At 42.1% G+C, this 19,918-nt stretch overlaps 1 protein-coding gene across 1 annotated transcript in view; it reads right to left on the bottom strand.

Moving 5' to 3' along the window:
- Positions 1-14,637: 14,637 nt before the first annotated feature.
- The window catches only part of MACO1 (macoilin 1), a 31,653-nt gene continuing 26,372 nt past the window's right edge, over positions 14,638-19,918 (bottom strand). The window contains exons 9-11 of the mRNA XM_076357099.1: positions 19,400-19,520; positions 17,709-17,883; positions 14,638-16,550 (exon numbers count right to left, since the gene is read on the bottom strand). Coding sequence (XP_076213214.1) covers positions 16,348-16,550; positions 17,709-17,883; positions 19,400-19,520 — 499 coding nt within the window. The 3' untranslated portion in view covers positions 14,638-16,347. The remainder of the gene's footprint in view (positions 16,551-17,708; positions 17,884-19,399; positions 19,521-19,918) is intronic.

Genomic DNA, 19,918 nt, shown 5'->3' with positions numbered 1-19,918 from the left:
CAGGCTAACATTTGCTCTCTAGGATTAGGAGGTCACCATCTTCATCACTCTGGGAGAAGGCTTTTCACCCCAGAGTCTCCAAGCCCAGCTGCCAAAGCATGAAAATTGCTTGTGAAGGGACGCTGCGAGCTTTTAAGCCTCACTGCAGTTGATGGCATGTGCCAGACAGAGACCAGACAACCAAGAACACCGCGAGACTCAGCTGTGAAGCCCGCTTACCACGTACTCCAGCCCATGTGCCAGGGTATCCTTGAAACCATCCTGCTAACAGGCCAGCCACTGATGCAAATGAAATGTGTTCGCAGCTAAAGTCCAGCAAGCAGTGTCACAGCTTTCTTTTGGACGGGGGCTGAGGCTTGGCAGGGCTAAACCTTTGAGAAATCAATTTTCTATTCTTTTTTTTCCAAATCTCTGTGCATCTTCCTCTGCTTTCTGGCATAGCCAACGCCGCCTGCCATCCCCCTCTTTAAATCAGCACCCCTGTTATCATTGCAGAGGTGCAGAGTCAACACAGCAGGAGCATAAAACAGACAGATTGGGGTTAGCACCAGCTACAGTGGCTAAGTGGACTGACGGATGCTTTTAATAACTGCAAATGCTATTCTTGGTGCTGATGATTTAGCAGTTATCATAAGATACAGAGGGAATTAAAATGAATCTAAGGAGAGTGCTTACTTTTCATCTATGCCCGCTTGCTGCCTGCTGGCTTGGCTCTGGCTCATGCTATTACTGCAGGGAGATATCACTGCCTTTCAGCAGAGAATCAAATCCACAATCGCTTGATTTAACAGCTGGAATATTGCTGTCTTCCTTCTGCATGTGGTCATCCAAGGTCACTGAAAAACATTGCAAAGTTTTTTGTTTTGACTTTTGTTTTGGCCTAGAATAAAACCTCCTCATCCCAGAAGCAAACCACACAAAACACAGGCTGAGCTAAGTTAAGTCATTAGTTATTTGGCTAAAATGCATTTTTTTAGTAACTCTATTTGAGTATGAGTGAATTTTTCAAACACATAATGGGTTGCAGTGTTTCTTTTTAGTCTAAGAGAGATTTTCAAGCCAATCATGAATGGCGGAGTAGCCCCTCTACAGGTTTGGGTGAAAAACATAGGGACACAATCCCCTTCGTGCAAGCATGAACTGTCCGAGAGCCAGAGCCCCAGCTCCCCGACCACAATTCTAGCCTTCCTGGATGAAACTTGCTGCCCTCAGTGTTAGCAATTGGGGTCTTCATAAAGATCCCCTAAGGCAGCAGAAATCCTTGCACTGAAAGGTTTCAGAGAGCAGAGACATTAGGTCTTAGGAATCCATGAAATTTTAATTTTCTTTTTCCACCAGTTTTGAACAGCATGGGCCCAGTCAATCTATTTCTACTCATGCTCTGAGCACTGCAGAAATATCCGTAAGGTCCTTGTCTACGTGGCTAACAGCGCAGGTTTTTAAGCACGCCTAGTACTCCAGCAAAGGCAACCCAAAAAACGAGGCAGGGGCCACAGAATCAAGAAATTGGGCAACTGCAAGAGAACGAACGTGAAGCGAGAGACTGACTGCAGGATCACAACAAGCACAGCTCTGCAGGCAGAAACAGTTTGTGTTACAGGACAAGCGCAGCCAGAATAGGACGAATGTTGCATCTCAGCCATTAACACCCATAAGTGTGCAGGATACTGGCTTGCGGGTGATCACGTTTCAGCGGCTCAGTAAATCCATCGGCTGATGCTCACCAGCGGTGCCACAGTAGCTGCCTGAGCTCACAGGGACCCATTTGCAAGGTAACACACCCAGGCTGTGGGGAGCAAAGACCAAGCCGTCGCCCAGCAGAACCCGCCTGCCGTCGGTCGGGGTGGCTCGGCTGGCAGATGGCACCACGCGACCAACCACACGCTGTTGCCTTCAGGTGCGTGCTTGTAGCCTGCAGATGGGACTACCTGAGAGCAGGCAAGCCAAGACTTGGCTACAACTGCTTATTCCTTTAGAGATTTACCAGTACTGGCTACATGCACTAAATCTGCAAGTGCAATCCCGGGGCAAGTCAGGCAACAAAAGGTTCATTAAAATAAAGTGGGTTAAAAGGTCACCTTTTTGCTTCACATAGATGACTGAAAGGGGCAGGGAGAACCCAGCTTCCAGGCATTTACTATTGTATTTTTCATTGCTCTCCAATAATTTGAATTTTTGCATTCATTAAATCAGCATTATCAATTCTCAACATTACCGCTTGCCTCATTTCCTCTCTCATACAAGATCTCAATTTATTCCATTTAAATCCTCAGAGGCAGCCTCCTGTGTCCCTATTCTAACCCTCTTTAATGTTTAATTCTTCTGGTACACCCCGAACCTCCCAAGGAGCAGGGGTCACAAGACTTGCCGCCCTGTGGATCCCCAGCCCTTATATCTCTGGATGGGGACAAAACAGTCTCTTCCCCCGACCTCCAGCCTGTGCTTTCCTTTGCCTCCTGGGTTATCTTCTCCACCCGCAGCCCCCTGTGCCCTTTCTCCACGGCTTAGGCATGAAGCTGATCTCTCAGCTGTAATAAAGGGGAATCAGGTTTCGCACAGCCTGTGGACACAGCCCCATCTCCCCTCCACTGGGATATCTTGCCATTGTCTATTTTGAAAGAGAAGGAAAATTGTGTTTGGAACATTGAAAGCATCTTAAAAATGAGGTGACATTGTCGCTGCTGGTGCTTCCATGGCAACCTGCATTTGTTTCTCAGAGCTGTTTCATAATAATTAATACACCACTTCCATTCACGTGGCCCGTGTTCAGAGTGCACAGCACAGCCCCCACTGGGACTTTCCTGGGTCGCGTGAAATATTTATACCAAAGAATCAGAAGAACGAACTTTTCTGGTGCGTTCTGGGCACTGGGACAAAGCAGTGACACACAGACATCCGATCAACCCTTCGCTAGCCCAGCTAGCGGGAGCACATTTGCCGACAGTAGCTGGGCAGAGCCCGGAGCCCGTAATGACATCCCTCCCACGCGATGACAGGGCAGCCAGAGAAGCCCCGGTCCTGCTGATGACACCAAGACGGAACAAGGCAGGGCTTGTTACACAGTCACAGCAACGAATCCAGGACTCTCCTCTTCATGCACTGGCAGACGCAAGCTGCCCTACCTTGCCACGCTGTGCTGACGTGCCTAGACGTGGCCAAAAGTGAGGGGATTCGGGGAACCGCACCAGCAAAATCCTTAGGCACAGAGAACTCGCATATCTTGCATTCCCTCCCTGCTGCAGGCTTTGGGGGAGTGTTCAGCTGAATGTGGGAGGGCGCGGGGGAGAAGCAGATCAAAGATGCGGTCGCCTGCCGTAGCAGTAATAAAGACAAAGCTGCGAGCAGAGCCTGCAGATGTACTGCCTCTGGGCTGCGATCCTGCCGGATCCCACACGCGAAGAAGCAGGCTCTCAGCTGGCAGAACCCAGATAGGGATTGCCAGAGAAAACTCAGGTGCTGCAAGCTGTGCCTAGGAAAGATTTGGTAGGTGCTACTACATGGCCTTAGCTCCAGCAGGGAGTCAAGAGCATCTCCTGCTCCAGCGACTCCAGCCTTTCAAGGGATACATAAAACCGAGTGGTTGGACCCAATATAGCTATCAAATATCCAATGGCATTTTCACAGGAGGAGGAGGGTGAGCCCAGGGTCCTGGCTAAACTCCAATTTAGATAATTACGTTCTGCCAACCTTCATTCTTTCTGCAGCTTCAATTGGATACGGGATTTGGAGGCTTTTCTCAGCTGAGATGTATTTCTGGCCCTTTTTCCTGCTGACTGGATTCTTAAAAAAAAAAAAAACAAGAAAACCAAAGCCAAAAACCAACCAACAAAAACCCACCAACCCTTCATGTGCAGCCTGGCCTGTACCCCACCGCCGTCAGTCTGGGAAGAAATCAGTCATCTTCCTCGGCTCTGAAATGCACTTCATGAAGGCACTCACATATGAAATCTGGGTCCCTCTCTGTCACTTGCTGTCCACATCCTTCCATAAACAAGAGGCTCTGCCACAGACAGCTTACAAATACTGACCTACTCCACGGCTAAAATACTGACATCCTTCACCAGACACTGTAGAGATCCACAAGTGTCGACACTTCCTAAAGAGCCTGGCATTGCAGATGTGCAAGCCAAGAACTCTGCTCTCCCTTGTTGACCTTTCTTCTTCCGAGTGAAACGCTTGAATGAGGGACATTAAGTGATCAACAAGCGTAAATTAGGGTAGCGAAGGGGAGAGACCTCTCGCTGGAGCTGTGCCTCGGTATCATTTAAACAGGCCTGAGAGGCTTAATTGTAGGCTCTGGCAGAGTGGAAACAGGCTGCTTCACCCCGCGCTTGTGTAGTCACAGCTACGAGCAGGAACCGCCCCAGCTCCCGGCGTCCCACAGCCATTCACTGCCTAGCAGTGCTGGTGTAACTGAAACATTCCCATGTCCCTGTGAATTATAGTGAAAAGAGGGCTGATAAATCTCAATTGGCTGAATATACAAAACCCCTGAAGTGCCAGACAGTGTGTGTTTGTTTCTCACTGCTGCGGCTCCTTGTTTTCTTGCTGCTGCGGCTCCTCTTGTCAGAATCTGTCAGGAGATTTCTCTCTGGATTTCACTACGATGGGAGCATGTGCAGCTTGGATTCTGCTCAATCCCCTTTTATTCACTTAATTTGAAGCTGCAAAGCCAGGGGCCAAAATCCCAGGAGATGGAAGCTGTTCCTTTGAGCCTGCCTATGAACATTTAAGAGGTTAATGAAGAGATCCTCAAAGTTGCAACAATTGCAGGGACAGCGCATGAAGTGCAAGAGCTTTCCTCTATCAAAGGGTCAGAATTATTTCAGTTCTCTCCCACCTGATGATCTCTCACGATCCTTTATCAGACTGACAGGGCTCCTCCTGGTGCTATGTGTCACAGGAGACGTGTCAGCAGTCCTCATCCTCTTCCTCCTGGGGAACAGCGCTTTCATAGCAGACACTTCCAAGGCCCTTGCCAGTTCTGAAAGGTAAAGCAGCAGCTTTTATTTCTTCATGTCAGCAACCCCCCTTTCCGACTCTGCTTTTACATACTGGCTGCCTTGTTTACTATAAAGACGGTTCTTACGTTGTGTCCCTTGTTCACTTGAGGTGTAGTTGCACCAAAGAGCATTTGGCTGCTCCCCTCCTTTTTGTTTCTGACTGTTCACCCCGGCAGAGTCTCACCTCTTGATATTCCCACTCTTACTACATTTCCTTTTGCAAAGCACACTAGTTTCATCCCTCTGATGAAGCAATGAGCTAGGGAGCGTCTACAGGGACTTGCAACATTATTAATGCCTAAAACCCAGCAGCTACATGCAATGCTTTACTCAGAGGGTTTTGTTTTGTTTCAAATTGTAAAGTTAAACATCCTTTCTCCTCATGACTACAGAACTTGGCAGCATTGTGACAACGCCCTTCCTACAAGGCTTTTGATGGTTTCTCTTAAGGTTGCACGTTATCATCTTTATTTCAAATAGGAAAAAAAGTTCAAAGCACAGACAGGTCAAATGCTTTGCCCGAAACCACAAAGAAAGCAAGTGGCAGGGTTGGAAAAAACTGAGTCTCTGCCCACCCTTAGTACTACCAACCATCATCTCAGGAAAATCAAAACGTTATGCTAGATTCTTGATGACCTTTCCAATTAACTTTCAGCAGAGGAAAATAGTCAAAGCCTAGGATTCAGTATTGAAACAGTCACAGACTCTGGCTAGCCTGCAGTTAACCTGCCCCTACGAGATCAGATCAGAAAGGCTCAGCAGCATGCCTTAGACCTGAAATTAATAGAGAAGATCGTTCTTCAGCTGGAGCAATGAGACGCCCATCTCTTTTGGGGAAGGTACCTGCTGGTGCCATTCAATTCAATTACACCTGAAGATCCTATATGGGCAACTGCACACAGAGGTTTCGGGATGACACCCTCCACCCCAGCCGCACAGCAGGCTGAGTTTTTGCAGCACAGATTATTGCTAGGCACTTCTGGTTGCATGTCGTTTCAGCACAGATTATGGGCGTAAAAAACATAGCATCCGCTCATTTCCTTTGCATATCTGCCACGTGTTAATTGAGCTCTCAGGAAACCGCGTGCAGCGCAACCCTTTGGGCTGCAAAACACTACAAACCGCCCTCAGCCTGAGGTTCATTTTCAGGTAGGGATACAGAATGAGGTGCCCGTGCCTCATTCGAGGAAGCACAGTACCAGATGTAATTGCTCCCACTTAATTAAAAAGGGTGACCTTTTGGGTTGCAGCTGTCCTATGGCAAAACAGCTCTTCCTCCAAGCTCATTGTTTAGGATGATCAGGCGGAGTGTAGTAGAGAGCCACAGCGCATATCATGAAAAGAAGGTAATTGTGCTTTCACCTGCTATTACAGAGACAGGTTTTCTACTCAGACTTGCAGATGACCTTCTCCAATCAAACATTAACTTTGCAGCAAACAATCATTAGGGAGCATTTGCAGGCTTTAATAATTAACGCTTTTATTAATCCATTGACTCCACTTCAAGCAACAGGTGTCTCTGAAATTAATTCTGTTGCCATTTAGGGGAGAAAGAAGTGAATACCATTTCAAGGCAGAGAAGGAAGAAGGTATTTAGATTCCACTACACTTTCTAAAGGTACTGGATCTGCTCCTAGAACTGTAATTACGCAACTTATTAACTGAACTGCCAAACATAAGGCTAAGTAATTTTCAAAGCCTGGGCTTTGAGAAATAGTATTACTGGCAGCCATGCAATCCAAAATCCAATCAAGAAAGACCACAAACTTTCAACAGGCTGAAACTCCGTGAGCTGCTTATTGGCTGCAAAAAGCAAAGGGGATGAAGAAGGAGGTCCAGCTAAGCAAATTACCTCCTTTAGAATAAGGAGGTAAACCTTCTTCTAAAGAGCCAAGCAATGAGTGGAGGGAGATCTTCAGAGCTGTACTGCACAGAAAGCCCAGCTGGGAGGGAATAACTTTTACCTGTCAAGCAACGTATCTCAGCTCAGCGAGTGCTTTGGCTTGTGGGACTTTGCAGTTGTCCCGAGAGCCCCAGGAATTTTAAAGATCCAAAAAAAGCAACAGGGACCCCAAAGCATGACATTGCTCAGTTGCCAGTGATGATTTTGAATCCCTGTCCAATAGCTCTTCTAAGTGCTATCACAGAACAAATAAAGTTGCTGTTTCACAAGCTCACTAGCGAGTCAACCAGATCAGATACACAAGCTGGGAAGAACTCAGTGGTGTTCCTTACCCTTGATGTGCTTCCTTGGATCACCATCTATTTAAGAGCAGGGCAGGCACACGGCTGGCGCAACTGAAATACAAAAGAAATTGCAAAGCAAACTCAGCTAAGGGCAGAGGGGAATCAATAAGTGTTGGTTAATGTAACTACTATTAAACATGCAATGCTGAAAAAAATGAGGAGGAAGTGCTGAGAAAAATCTCCTGTTTAATCCTTCTCCCTCCTGTGTCTCTCCAGATCAGTTTCTACGGGGCAAGAAGCTGCCTTACCATTTTTCAGTTAAAAACACCCTTTTTGCAGCAAGTCACAGTGACAGGGCTGGGGCAGAACCTACTCTTGCTCAGGGCTTTGCAGAGCTCTGCTTGAACCACGAGATAACGCTCCGTTTTGAGTGGTTTGGTACACGTGGGATAATTGAACAGGCTCCCTCTGCAGTGAGTAACTCTTGCCTTTGTGTTTGAATACTTGAGGAGCATTTTGACTTCCAAGTATTGCTGCCATTTAGAAACACAGCATGAGAATCAGACTGTTAATGCATTACTTCGTGCCATAATATGTAGTAAAACTCATGGTTTCAATTTCTCCAGCTTCTCCCCTGTCAATGCCTAAGGGGAGTCCTGCTGTTCTCCATCGCGTTACTACACTTCCCTCTTTTCTTCAGCTATGGTAAATCAGAAACAAATTAAAAAGAGAGGGACCAGAAGATATCAGACTCTTTTGTTAAAAATATGCATATATTTAAGTTTTCCTTTTATTGTTACTAAAGTTTTGCAGCTGTGGGCAAGATAAGACATAGGAGGAAGCCAAATATTTTACAAAATATCTGCCAGAGAAATTCCTACCTGTAAATTACTACATGCAGCCTCTGCATTCCTGTGTGTCTGAGCCCGGTGAAGTCCCCCTCAGAAATACTGAATATTTTAATAATGCTCTAAACATTTAAAGCAGCAATAAATATGGAGCGAGCTTTAAAATGTTTCCCTGAGAAGTCAAGAAACAAAAATCCCATTTTACAGATGGGTAAGCAAGTAGAGAAAAGTTAAATGATTTCCTCCAGGAATCTCGTCATGAGAAAGATGGTATTAAAGTTACAATGATCCTGATTTCTTGGCATCATTCAAAATTGGCCGTGACCCTCTAAAGCCCAATATGCAAAATAAAATTTTTGTAGCAAATCAGAGCAGATTAGATCCTTCAAAAGCAAAGCACGAATGCCAAGACTACTGTCTGAGAAGGAATAACGTTAATTCGTTGTCAGCCAAGCCTTTTTGTTTTAACAAGTACAACTTGGTTTGTTTTAAATAGCCTTTAACACAAAGTAGTTGCACGAGTGCACTAACTTGCAGTATCTGTAGTCCTGTGGATATGGGTCTCCTGATTTAACTATAAAGCCTAAGAAGACTCGACCTCTACGCAGAGCTCTTCCTGCAGCAGCTAACGGTCTCCCCCTCCTCTACTCAACTGCCTGTTTTCTCAAAGGTTGTAGGAGCTTGTGTATCTTTAGCATTACTGATTTGCTGCCCATTTTCACTGAAATTAGCAAACTGATTTAAAAATTAAGCTGAAGTAGACAGACAGACACCCAGCCATTTACTTATATTTCCATATGAAGACCACGTAAAAGAGAGTAGGAAATATACTTTCAAATTTCTGTATTAGAGCCACAAAATGAAGAGTATCAGGCTTTATCAATCTGCACCTGTAGGGCACAGTTACCGGCACTCAGAAATATATGTTAAAAAGATTATCTGTAATGTATAGAGTTTTTTTTTAATGCAATGACAAAACACAGATGAATGATACTCAACAAAATTCAGCAAATTCAAACAGGCATATGGAAAAAACGTGTCCCTGCAAAACATTAAAAGGATCATTTGTACCTGGTAAGCCAGCTGTCCACTGATGGAAAGAGCCTTAAGGTCTCACTTTGCTGCAAGTAGGTTTGGAAAGTTGTGCTAATGAGATGTAAAAATGCCATTATGAAAGGGCAGGTCCATTTTTATACCCTGCACTCGCATTGATATACTGACTCCTTGGAGCAGCGGACATGAATCTTTAGATGTAGCAGCAGTTTAAGCCTGAATTGCTAGGTCTTATTCAAGTTGCCAGCTCAGCCAAGGCCTTGAACCTGCCGAAATTCACACGGCAAGATGAGTTTTGCAAAGAGCTCAGCTTCTGTCTGGGCACCAGAACGTTCACTGAACTCCTCTGCAAACCTGGCCCCAGCAGAGCGGTCTTTGAGGCGGTGGAGGAGGGGAAGCAAACCCAGCACCTCGCTAGCCAAGTTGTAAAACGGGGACGCCGCTGTGCTTCTTGTTTGATTGATTTCTCCCTCTTCTCCTGCAAGTCCACTCAGGCTCTGAGCACTTCAGGGCAAAAAGCCCCCTCGTTGTCTCTATGCATGTAACACAAGGCGCAAATGCTCCGAGTTCGGTCCAGACTTGTAAGCGCTGCTTATAGATTACTAATATAAGTAATGAAAAAGGAGTTTAAAAATAACTAAATGGAAGGGGGAGGGGGAAAAAAGGGGAAAGCAAATTCATTCCATAATCCTCCTCATCTTCTTAAAAGAATAGCTTCCCACCCGCCGGCCCGCTCAGTCCTGCTGTACAGCTGCGTGGCGATGCGCGCTGTACACACCAGACAGTGAGACACAGCACAGAGTTTAAAGGAGCCGGCGTGGAGAATTGCATTTAGCTGAGGAAGCCAAAGGAATGAGCTAATGAAGGTCAACTCCACAACAACAGGCTGGTAACAGGACATCTTACAGCACTGGTGTGGTTTCTCCCTGCCCCATGTTAAAACTTGGTATAAAGTGTTAATTTGTCTAAGGTTAAAAAAGAGTATTTGTAAACATGGAGTATTTTTAATGTAGTGACTTTTGATGCTGGGCATCTTTCTGATCTACTGAACTTTAGTGAGAAGAATTATGCTCAACAGAAATCTAAACCAGCTCCCCCGCACCAGTCAAGATACATGCTGTACCCCTTTGCAAATAGAGGAGAGTTTCAGCAACTTGTTTTTAGCCCTAAGAAGCCAGATACTGGATCATAAACTAGACTTTGGCCCAGGACTAAATGTTTTTCACCTGCATTTCTAAATAATACCTTTCTTTTACGGGAGGTGACAATTCTATGCTTTTGGATAGCAAAGACATAATGGCTTGTAGGATATCACGAATAGCCATGGATCTTTGAAAAGGTATTTAAGCTGTAACATTAGTGTTCCCGAGGCAAGCTGCAGCTCAAGCAGGCAGGCGCCCAGTAAAGGCAGTTCAGCAGGTAAGAACCATCAGCACGGACAGAAGACGGGTGAAAAACTATAGGCGAGTACGCTGTGGAAAATTTCCTGTATTTGTGTCAAACTTCAACCAAGGATCTATATTGCTTCAGTTTCTGCAACAGAAAGGCTTCTGGATATGGAGAATAAAGCAAAGCCTTCTTTCTTCCCTTTCTTTGAATCTCTATATAGTCTCACACAGAGAAAATGTCTGCATATTGATTATACTTTTATTATCACACAAATCCATGTATTTCTGAGCTCTCTGGGCTTCCCAAGATGAATATCCTATTCTTTCACATAACGGAAAGACTACGAAATAACATTCAGATGTCTGTTTAAAAAGAAATGGAATTTTTTCCAGTATGTTGGTGACTAATGGTCACGATTTGCTCTCTAGGCAGGGCCAGGCTCACTCCGGGCATCCTGGGCCCTCTCGTGGCTGTTCTGGAGAGGACACAAAGTACTTTTCCTTTCAGTAAGGTCTCACTTTCAGAAAACTCCAAGACATGTTCTCTTCGGGCCCTCCAGATCTCAAATATTTTCACTGAAAACTGCTATGAACCACAACATTGAGTTTCAGATCCAAATTTACTTGGGATTTAGGGGTATTTGGATTTTTTTTTTTTTTGCTTCAAGCTAATCACCAATAAAAGACTACTTCACTTCTAATCTTTTTCCCCCATCAAAACAGTTCAATATTTTAAAACTTAAGTCTCTAAGGATGGCGTATGATTCGGTTTCTTTACAGATGCGGGGCCCTGCTGCCCTCCAAAGAGCCCCAGGGGCCTTGCAGACAGAAATGCATTCCCATGGGTAATGGATGCACCCTATATAATCGCTTCGGTTTGCTTTTTGATACATGGGACTAAAAGCAGATGAAGCATAAATCTTCTCACGATCAAAATTGCTTGCAATTATTCTATATGGCAGTTAATTCATAGAGAGGTCTAAGAAAAAACCCGAAAACTAAGCCTAGTTAAAAAAAATTACAGATAAACAGATGGTTTTAAGTGACAATACACCTGAAGAGGTTACAAAAACCCAGACTGCTTAAAGAGATCATCAAGAGACCAAATTGTTTAGTCAAGGTTAATGAAAGTTAGGATATCGTGGCAAACGCATGAGGAAACAGATCAGATTAAGTGAGCAATTACGGAGATAAAGATTGTAAAATGCCAGTTATTTCAATCTTGTAAGAATCCCTTGGTTTTAGCACCGTCTTAAATTGTCTTTAAAATGCTTGTCATGCATTTTGCATAAGGAGTGTTTCAATCAGACTTTGAATGGAATGGCTTGAAAGCAAAGGATAAGAAAATTCACCTGAAGCCGACACTTGGTTTATGATCAGGATACTGCATTACAGCTGTATTGCTTAGGAAAAGGAAATTGTTAAGCTAATGCTTTGGGGTAGGGCAAGAAAAAGCTGCATTTCCCCACCAAAACTGTACTACTCCTGGAGCGTTTCCAGAAACGTAAAGAGAGCAGGCTACACTTTCACTAACTGCCACTATTATTTTATTATAATCAAACCGTTATTGTTCATAACAGCTAAATTTTGATGGGAAATAATTTCTTGTTAATTATGTAAGACATATAGTTTAAAAATTTTCATTGTAAGCAGTAAACCCCAATATTTTCTGAACCTGACAACATGCTCTAGAACAGCATAATTACCACTCAGAGAAATTATAGGTAAATGAGCCACTTACATTTGAACTTGATTGAAATGGATTCTTGCCCTTTTTTCTGCCTATTCTCCCTTGTTAGAAATGCTTTAGTCAAATGGTTGTGTATTATTTTAGTGCATCATAGAAGCTGATTCAATTAAGGTACTGTGGCATCTGATTTCATTTTTATAATCAATTACGTATTAACTTGCTGAAGGTCTATTTCTGACCTTGACTTCCACATTGCAATACAAGAAAAGGAAGTGCCCAGTAGTAAACACATCCCCCACTGCACGCTAACTCCTACGTGAGTATTTAATAGCCATTGAGCTTATGACTAAAACTTGTAAGTTTAAAGAAAAACAAAACCAAAACCCCCAAAACCGCAGCAACTTACTGCTGCAGATGATCAAGTTGCTGCACTACAGTGGTGCTCAGTGCCAGTAGTACACAGACCTGTTTGGACGAGCTCAAATGCAGACTTCGGGTTAGACTCTCTTTCCGCTCGCAGATGCTAATCTTGGGAACAGTCTTATTCTCAATAGCAGGCACTATTGGTAAAGGAAAAGGGTTAAACTTTTTAATAGAGTGTTTTCTATCAAATGCTATTGGAAGGAGTCCAATTTTTATTTCGAAGTGCAAAAAAAAAATCCCCCTCTTGCATACAAATGTCATCAATAACAACGCATTCGGAGCAGCCAGCTCCTGGACACAGTAACGGCAGGATCAGGAAATACCAAAAGGCACGTTTCTTTTGGTCTGAGAAACCGTCTGGGAGCCGGTTACTCTAGTGCGCAATTCCAGCGCGCTTAAGGCAACGCTGGGGTAAGCGAACAACTTCCAAATCTGATTTAACTATTAAGAAAGAAAAAGGAAAAACAAACAACAAGTTTGTTCTGCTTAAACACTTCCGAGGAAATAGCTACTTTAAGGTAGATGGAAGTTCACCTGCTTTCCGGCACTGAAGTTGGTATCTCCAGCTTCATTTCCAGCTGGCCATAGAGGACGTTTCAGTCAAAGCAGCATTTTTTTTTTTTTTACTTTCTGGAAGTTATTTGATGAAGCAAGACTGAGTTCAATACATGCATTTAAGCCCTCCCTCCCCCATTACTATGAAATATGCTAAGAAAGGGGAGCTAGTTCATCTTAGCACAGTTATAGATTCTACGAATAAAGGAGCTTTTTGTTAAATATTAAAAATAAAATTACATGCTGCTTTCCGCTCCACTTAAAATTTTAGCGAGGATAAACCCCGAGGTGCTCAAAACCATTACATAGAAGTCCTGTTGTTCCATTACCTTTTCTTCCTAGACTTATACTGGCTGGAAAAAGTTCTGGATATTTCAGTTTTTCTTTGGCAGATCTCTCCAGAGTATTTATTCCACAGTAATATTTCAGAATTGACTGTAGAAAAGCCAAAATATCCTAGGTGACCCTTCTGCAGTCTTACGTTCTTAAATTCCCCATATATTAATCTTGCAAGTACAATTTATGATGAGTCATTAAGATATTTTCCATTTCAGACATTTAAATATTTAAAGATCCAGAGGTTGGCTGGTATAAGATTTGAGTGCTTAAATTATCTCTTTCCACTCACTCCACTTATCCCGCATGGCGGACCGGTGCCTGCAAATACTTTCACCTTTCCTAAAGGAACATTTCCATTTGAACCGAGGAGGCTACTAGTGAATGCAACTTCTGCTGCACTGCGACGTGGTCTGTTAGAATGGCAAACTTATCTGTAATGTATTTTGATTAGGAAATGAACTATGTGTATGTCAGACTGGTGGTGGTTTGAGAAGAAGAAAAAAAAAAAGTGAATGTGTCCTCAGGGAACCGCGCGGTTCTGGCAGTGCTTGCAGCAGAATCACAGAATAGTTGAGGTTAGAATTTCTTGGTACCTGAAAAATTTTACCTGGAGGCCTAATGCAGTCAGAGAAGAACACCCATGTCAGGACCAGCTACAGCAGGAGCCAAAGCAGAGCTGCCAGAGAGCTCCTCTACCCTGAATACAACTGCAGGATTCCCAATAAAAAAAAGTTACAACAGGAACTGTGGCTGCTAAGAGAATTAAGCAGATACACTGGAAACCAGGGACGAGTTGTTCTTTCTTTTTGTCTAGACAAAGACAATGCTTAAACCTCCAAATCATCCATCTCGGCTTTGCTTTTGCAGTAAGGAGAATGGCAGGAAAGGAACAAAAGCTAAACTTGGACATACTTTTGCAATTCTAAAGAAATTTACCTTTTTTTTTTCCCCCCAGAGCCCACAGACAGGGTAACTTGCTAAGTTTATACATTGAATAAAAAAAAAAAAATCTGTTCTTCCTTCTGTTTCACAGAAGTGAAGCTCTGTTGCAAAAGAGAAGACTTACCTGGAATAACAGAGTGCTCCTTAAGCAAAATGTATTCTTTATACCGGGCTAAATCAGGTCAGTTAAAAAGGCAAAAAAAAAATTATTTTTTTTTATCTGCAAGAAAACGTTTATTCTTTGTAAACCCCACAGAAAAAAAGAATGCAGCCAAGACCAAGTATTGAACGAAAATTGTGCCAAAGTAGGCAGCAAAACGGGGGAACCTCAACACAAAAAGTCAGTGACAATATTTCATGTTTTGCACAAAGATGAAAAACCTATGACATTTCTGAGTAACACTTTTATGGTGACAATTATACAAGATGATTCAAAAATGCAAATGACAGCAACATGCACACCTGGCTAAAGCTAGAAGTTTTATCCCAAAAGAATATCTGTGATTAAAATGATAAAACTTTAATACTTCTATCGACTTGCGTGTCCTACTTCATTGGTTTTTTTAATGAGGCATACATGCCAATTAACATGAAACTTTTTAAAAAAAAATTATTTTCTTTTAAGAAGAACTTTGTCCTTCCAGAGTCCACTGCATGTTTGCAAAATCATAATGTTGGGTTTGTAATTCTGCCGGTTTCCAATGTAATTTTGCTTCCCACCCCTCCAATCCCCACCCTCAAAAAATCTGAAACACTTCAGAAGTTGCCAGTGCAAACACTTTCTATCAATGTATAATATACATTTTAACTTAAACCTTTGTGCAATTTATGAGTTTCCTTTAAAACTCCTTAAAAACTCCTTGGCACAACAGCTGAAAAATATTCAGCTCCATTTAAATTGTCAAACACAAGGTGATATAAAGTGTAAATCACAGTTGAATAAAATAAAAAAACCCAGAACTGCAGCTTTTATTAGCCAGCTTTACAGTCTCTTGTATACAGTACATTGCACAGTTCCGCCTTCACAATAACGCTTCCTGTATTAATATTGTGCCTTCCACGATGCAGTATAATCAAGGCAAGTTACAGAACACTGCTGAGTTTATATCAAAAGAAACAGAAGATGTAACCTTGGTTTATAATGAACATCCAAATTACCATGTACAATTTGCAGTAGACTCTGTAATGAGCTTGATATATAAGCTAGATGACAGTGAAGGGGGAAAAAATAGTTTAAACTATCAAGTTTCCTCTTGAAATGTCTTTTCCCAAGGCACTGTGAACAAGACTGTTAGCAATTCTCAATGACTAAAAACACCAATGGGAATATAAATATTTCACACAACAACCACCGTCACATCATCATCTATTCTCTTATTCTTTCCCTTAAACAACGCCCCTGAAATTTGTTTGGTCCTTTGAGGGGTAATCAAATTATCTTCTGCAACATCACATATTTGTATTTAATACATCTATAAATCAAAGCTTTGTTAGATTATTTAACCCTTTCACTGTAAAAACTAAAAGTTTTTCCTCACTATTTCTGAATGAATCTGCAAATTCAACTTGATTATTAAAAAAAAAAAAAGAAGAAAGGGTTCAAAATCAAGCAAAGCCCTGTATTTTTCAAGAGGAAACCATGCAAGAGTACATAAAAAGGCAAAATTGGCTACTTGAAAACCAAGAACTGTTTTTAATGCATTGGCCAAGGAAAATAAATTGCAAAGTTCTGTGAGGTTTTCTAAAAATTTACAAGAAAAACTGATGGGCAGTTCTAGTCAATCCAGATGTTCTTTTATCCTGTTTTAAATGACAACGAATACAGTCTCACACAATACAATTTCATCTTGACTGCAAGAGACACTCCTGTGTGATGCCTTCAGCATGACAAAATTACTGGGCAAAAAGAAAATTGGCATTCACTTCTTCAAGGGCTGATAAACAGAGGCATTGGGATCAAGTCCAGAAGGGCTGGTCTCCACAAATTTGGAAGAGTAATGTGGGGAAACAGGACTCAGAGTGCTGGTGGCTGCAGTGTATGTTATGCTGGGCATTACTGCCATAACTTCTGCAATCTTCTGTTTTAGGTCCTTGATTTCCTGATCTTTTTGAATGATTTGCCCTGAAAACAGCAAATAACATCACTTAGAACCAGCAGCATGTTTTCACCCTCCACCACCTGTTCAATGATAAGAGCTGTTGAAGCGAAACACCCAGAAGACATTCAGCGCTCTAACACGACATCAGTAAAAGCACAACTCGCATTAACTCCTGGTTTGTCTTGAGGAACTGCGTTTAATTACCTCTAGTTACCATGTAACACAACTAGACACAGCACTTCCATTAGATTTTGCATTGTTTGGATTCACAGCTGCACCATACCAAAAGATTATTTCTATGGCTCCACTTTTTTCTGTACTTTTCCGTTCACATTTCACAAGCACCTCACAGGAGCACAAGTGTTTGCTTATCAAATGGGTTATTTATTTTCAAAACTGTCCTATTCTCACCATTTTTCTAAACCCCCTTTATGCACAATCACAACGTCACTACAGCAATTTAGGAAGCTACGTAAAGAGAGACACCGATGAAACGAAACAAAAAAAGTTCTCACTCTAATCAAATTTTCCTGCAACCAAGCAAACTTCTGCAAGGAAATTAAACGGGTCCTAAATCAAAAGGTTGTTTAATTTTGCTTCATGGTTTGCACAGCTGAACAAAGGACAGACAGTCTGGGCAGGGTTTTACAGTCTGGGCAGGGTTTTATACTGGCTTCGTGCTCCCTCTGGTGGCTGCAACACCAGCCCAGCACGGACACCAGGGTCCACGCTTACCTCACCAGCGTGAAGTTTAAAACAGGTTGGGTTATTTCCCACACACACACATTTAGGTTGTATTTACTTCAGGGGTATCAAAATATTATTAGGATTCAAGGACAGGGGCTTAATACATGGCAACTATTATTTTATCTTCTAGCTCTTTAAAAGAAGTTCTCCAGCTTTAAGGTAATGGTTTATAAAAATGTAGAAAATCATCATAAATTAACTTAAACGCCCATCTTGACGTTTATTGTCTTCAGTTTAATAGCTTGGGGAGATTAGGTCAGCTGGACTGCTTAGGCTCACATTCACAAAGCTGTAAAAGACAAAAACCCACCGAAAGCTGAAACGCTGCATGGGGACTGTAGCCCACCCCTAAACAAAAAGGTAGGATAATCTCTCTGTCATATTTTCACTATTTCAGTCAGTGCTACGTGTTGAATTAAACTCTCCCGTATTACCTTGGGCAATCTCAAGCTGCCGTTTTGCATCTCCTAATGCAGAGAACAGATCCAGCTTGATTCTTGTCTCTGCACTCAGGCTGTTCTCTAAGTGCTGTGTTTTATCCTGCATGGCTGAAAGTGCTGACATTAACACCTCCGTATCCTTCTCATTTTCCTTGTACTTCCGCAGCTCCTGTAGGAGTAATTAGGACAAATGTTACTCTCATCGACTTTACACATGAGATACACTGAGAAGTCTTTCTCTTCCCCACAGCACACCACTGGGCCTGGTATTAATACTGTAAAATTAAAATGATGGTTAATTAAGGACACCGTAATATTACCTCCAGTAATTATACATGAACATCATACAAGTGATTAAAGCCATATGGTACAATGCATAATTACAGTGTGGTGATCAAGTACCATTTACTCTGCTTCTCAGCCCTCTATCATCTGTATCGAGACCCTCCACCCAGAAATCCTCCTCAGCACTTCCAAGCGCCAGCTAAGCAGCTGCACAGTACTCTTAGCCGAGCTGCGGAATATGAAAACACTTCCCACAAGCAAAATGGCTGGAATGGGGACTGATCTCTTGCTAGACCGCTTAAAGTGATACTAAATAAGCTTTTTAAGCTATTTCAATTGGCTGATGAGAGGGATTTCTTTATCTCGGAATACTTCCCACATTGAACCTAACTGTACTGCAAACCCAGAAATTTAGAAAAGAGAAAAGGAGGGAGCAAGTATTCTGCACATAAGAGACAGGCACCTTGTGGCTGGGAAGTATGCATTAACATTTTGACTAAGAAAAAAAGAAATACTATACACAAAAAAAAGTTCTATACTTTTCAATGAAGAAACAATAATACAACAGGGGAAATATTAACGCCTGTAACAAAAAGCTTCTCTAACACTTGGAAGATGGTAATAAAATTAAAAAGCTTGATTATAGCTGGTTTTAATTATTTGAAAACCACGCTCATATTCTCCATGGATAAACCACACTTGTTTGCAAGGGTTTGGTAAAACAGGAACAACAAGGCTGCCTATGTTTTTTGGAAACAAGTTCACAATAACACCAGGTGGAGTTTGAAGTGTCTAAAAAAAAAAACCAAAAACCACAAGACATCAAAAATACATATTCATGCAAATTGTCAGTTGACAGTCCAAGTACATCTTTAGGAACAGACATTTTAAAAGAGTAAGGTCAACTTCAACTCCCACATTTGAGCTCTTAAACTCTAACATGCCAGACAACGTCTGCTACAAGTCTACCACAATGTACTTTCAACATTCAAGCACCTTCACCAAAAAAAAAAAAATGTCTGGCCAGTGATTAAGACTGCATTGAGTAAGCAATCTTACTTGCTAGCAGTGAAATTTATAATGATACAGACTGGCAACAAACTCCTCACATTAGAAAAAAAAAAAATGTTGTTGAGGGGATTATATTCTCAGCCTACCCAGACCATTGGTTCGGGGAAAAAAATTCTAATAATTTAAACAATTGAGTGATATGGAGCTGAGACTATTAACCTTTCTCATACACACGTTCTTACAAAGCCTGATGCAAGACATGCAAGACAGACATCTGAAGAGCGTAATTCTTGAAGGTGTTGATTGCCTTTTATGTAGATCCACCAATTTCAGAGGGCTGAAAGCACTCATTGTGATGTTGATCTAAGCCCCTGGTCCTTTCTCATTACCTGAACTTTCATTTCTAGTTCTCGTATCTGATCTTCTTTCAGCTTTATGTCAATTGTTAGCTTCTTGCACTCTGTCTCCAGCTCTCGGATACGATTTCGTAAAGTTTCAGTACATTCTCCTCTGCAGAAAAAACATTAAAAGAGAAGAAGATGAAATAAGAATGAGGCTGTCATTCCTGAACTGTTTAGAACATGAAAATTAATATAAATATTGAAGCATAAAAAGAGGAAGCTAACTTTGTTCTTTTCAGCAAGAGAATTTCTTTTATGGCAACAAAGCAAAAAGCTGCAAAAAGTTACTCAATGTTATGCCTCAAGTATTAGGAAATTTGGAATATTTATGAAATATGGAGAACAGAAAAGCAGAAATAATTCTTTTTAGACATTTGGAGCACTGCAGATTGAAGTCATCCACACCTGTGCCACGCTTTCATCTTGAAAAACTTCCCACCTATACACCTATGTTACTACTGAAACACCACTGTGCTGAGCACTGGTAGTCATTGGCTAGAGTAGAAT

Source organism: Aptenodytes patagonicus, chromosome 21 (genome assembly GCF_965638725.1).
Source record: "Aptenodytes patagonicus chromosome 21, bAptPat1.pri.cur, whole genome shotgun sequence".
Taxonomy (NCBI): Eukaryota; Metazoa; Chordata; class Aves; order Sphenisciformes; family Spheniscidae; genus Aptenodytes; species Aptenodytes patagonicus.
Note: the sequence above shows the minus strand (reverse complement) of the source record. Positions and strands in the feature narration are given on the sequence as shown.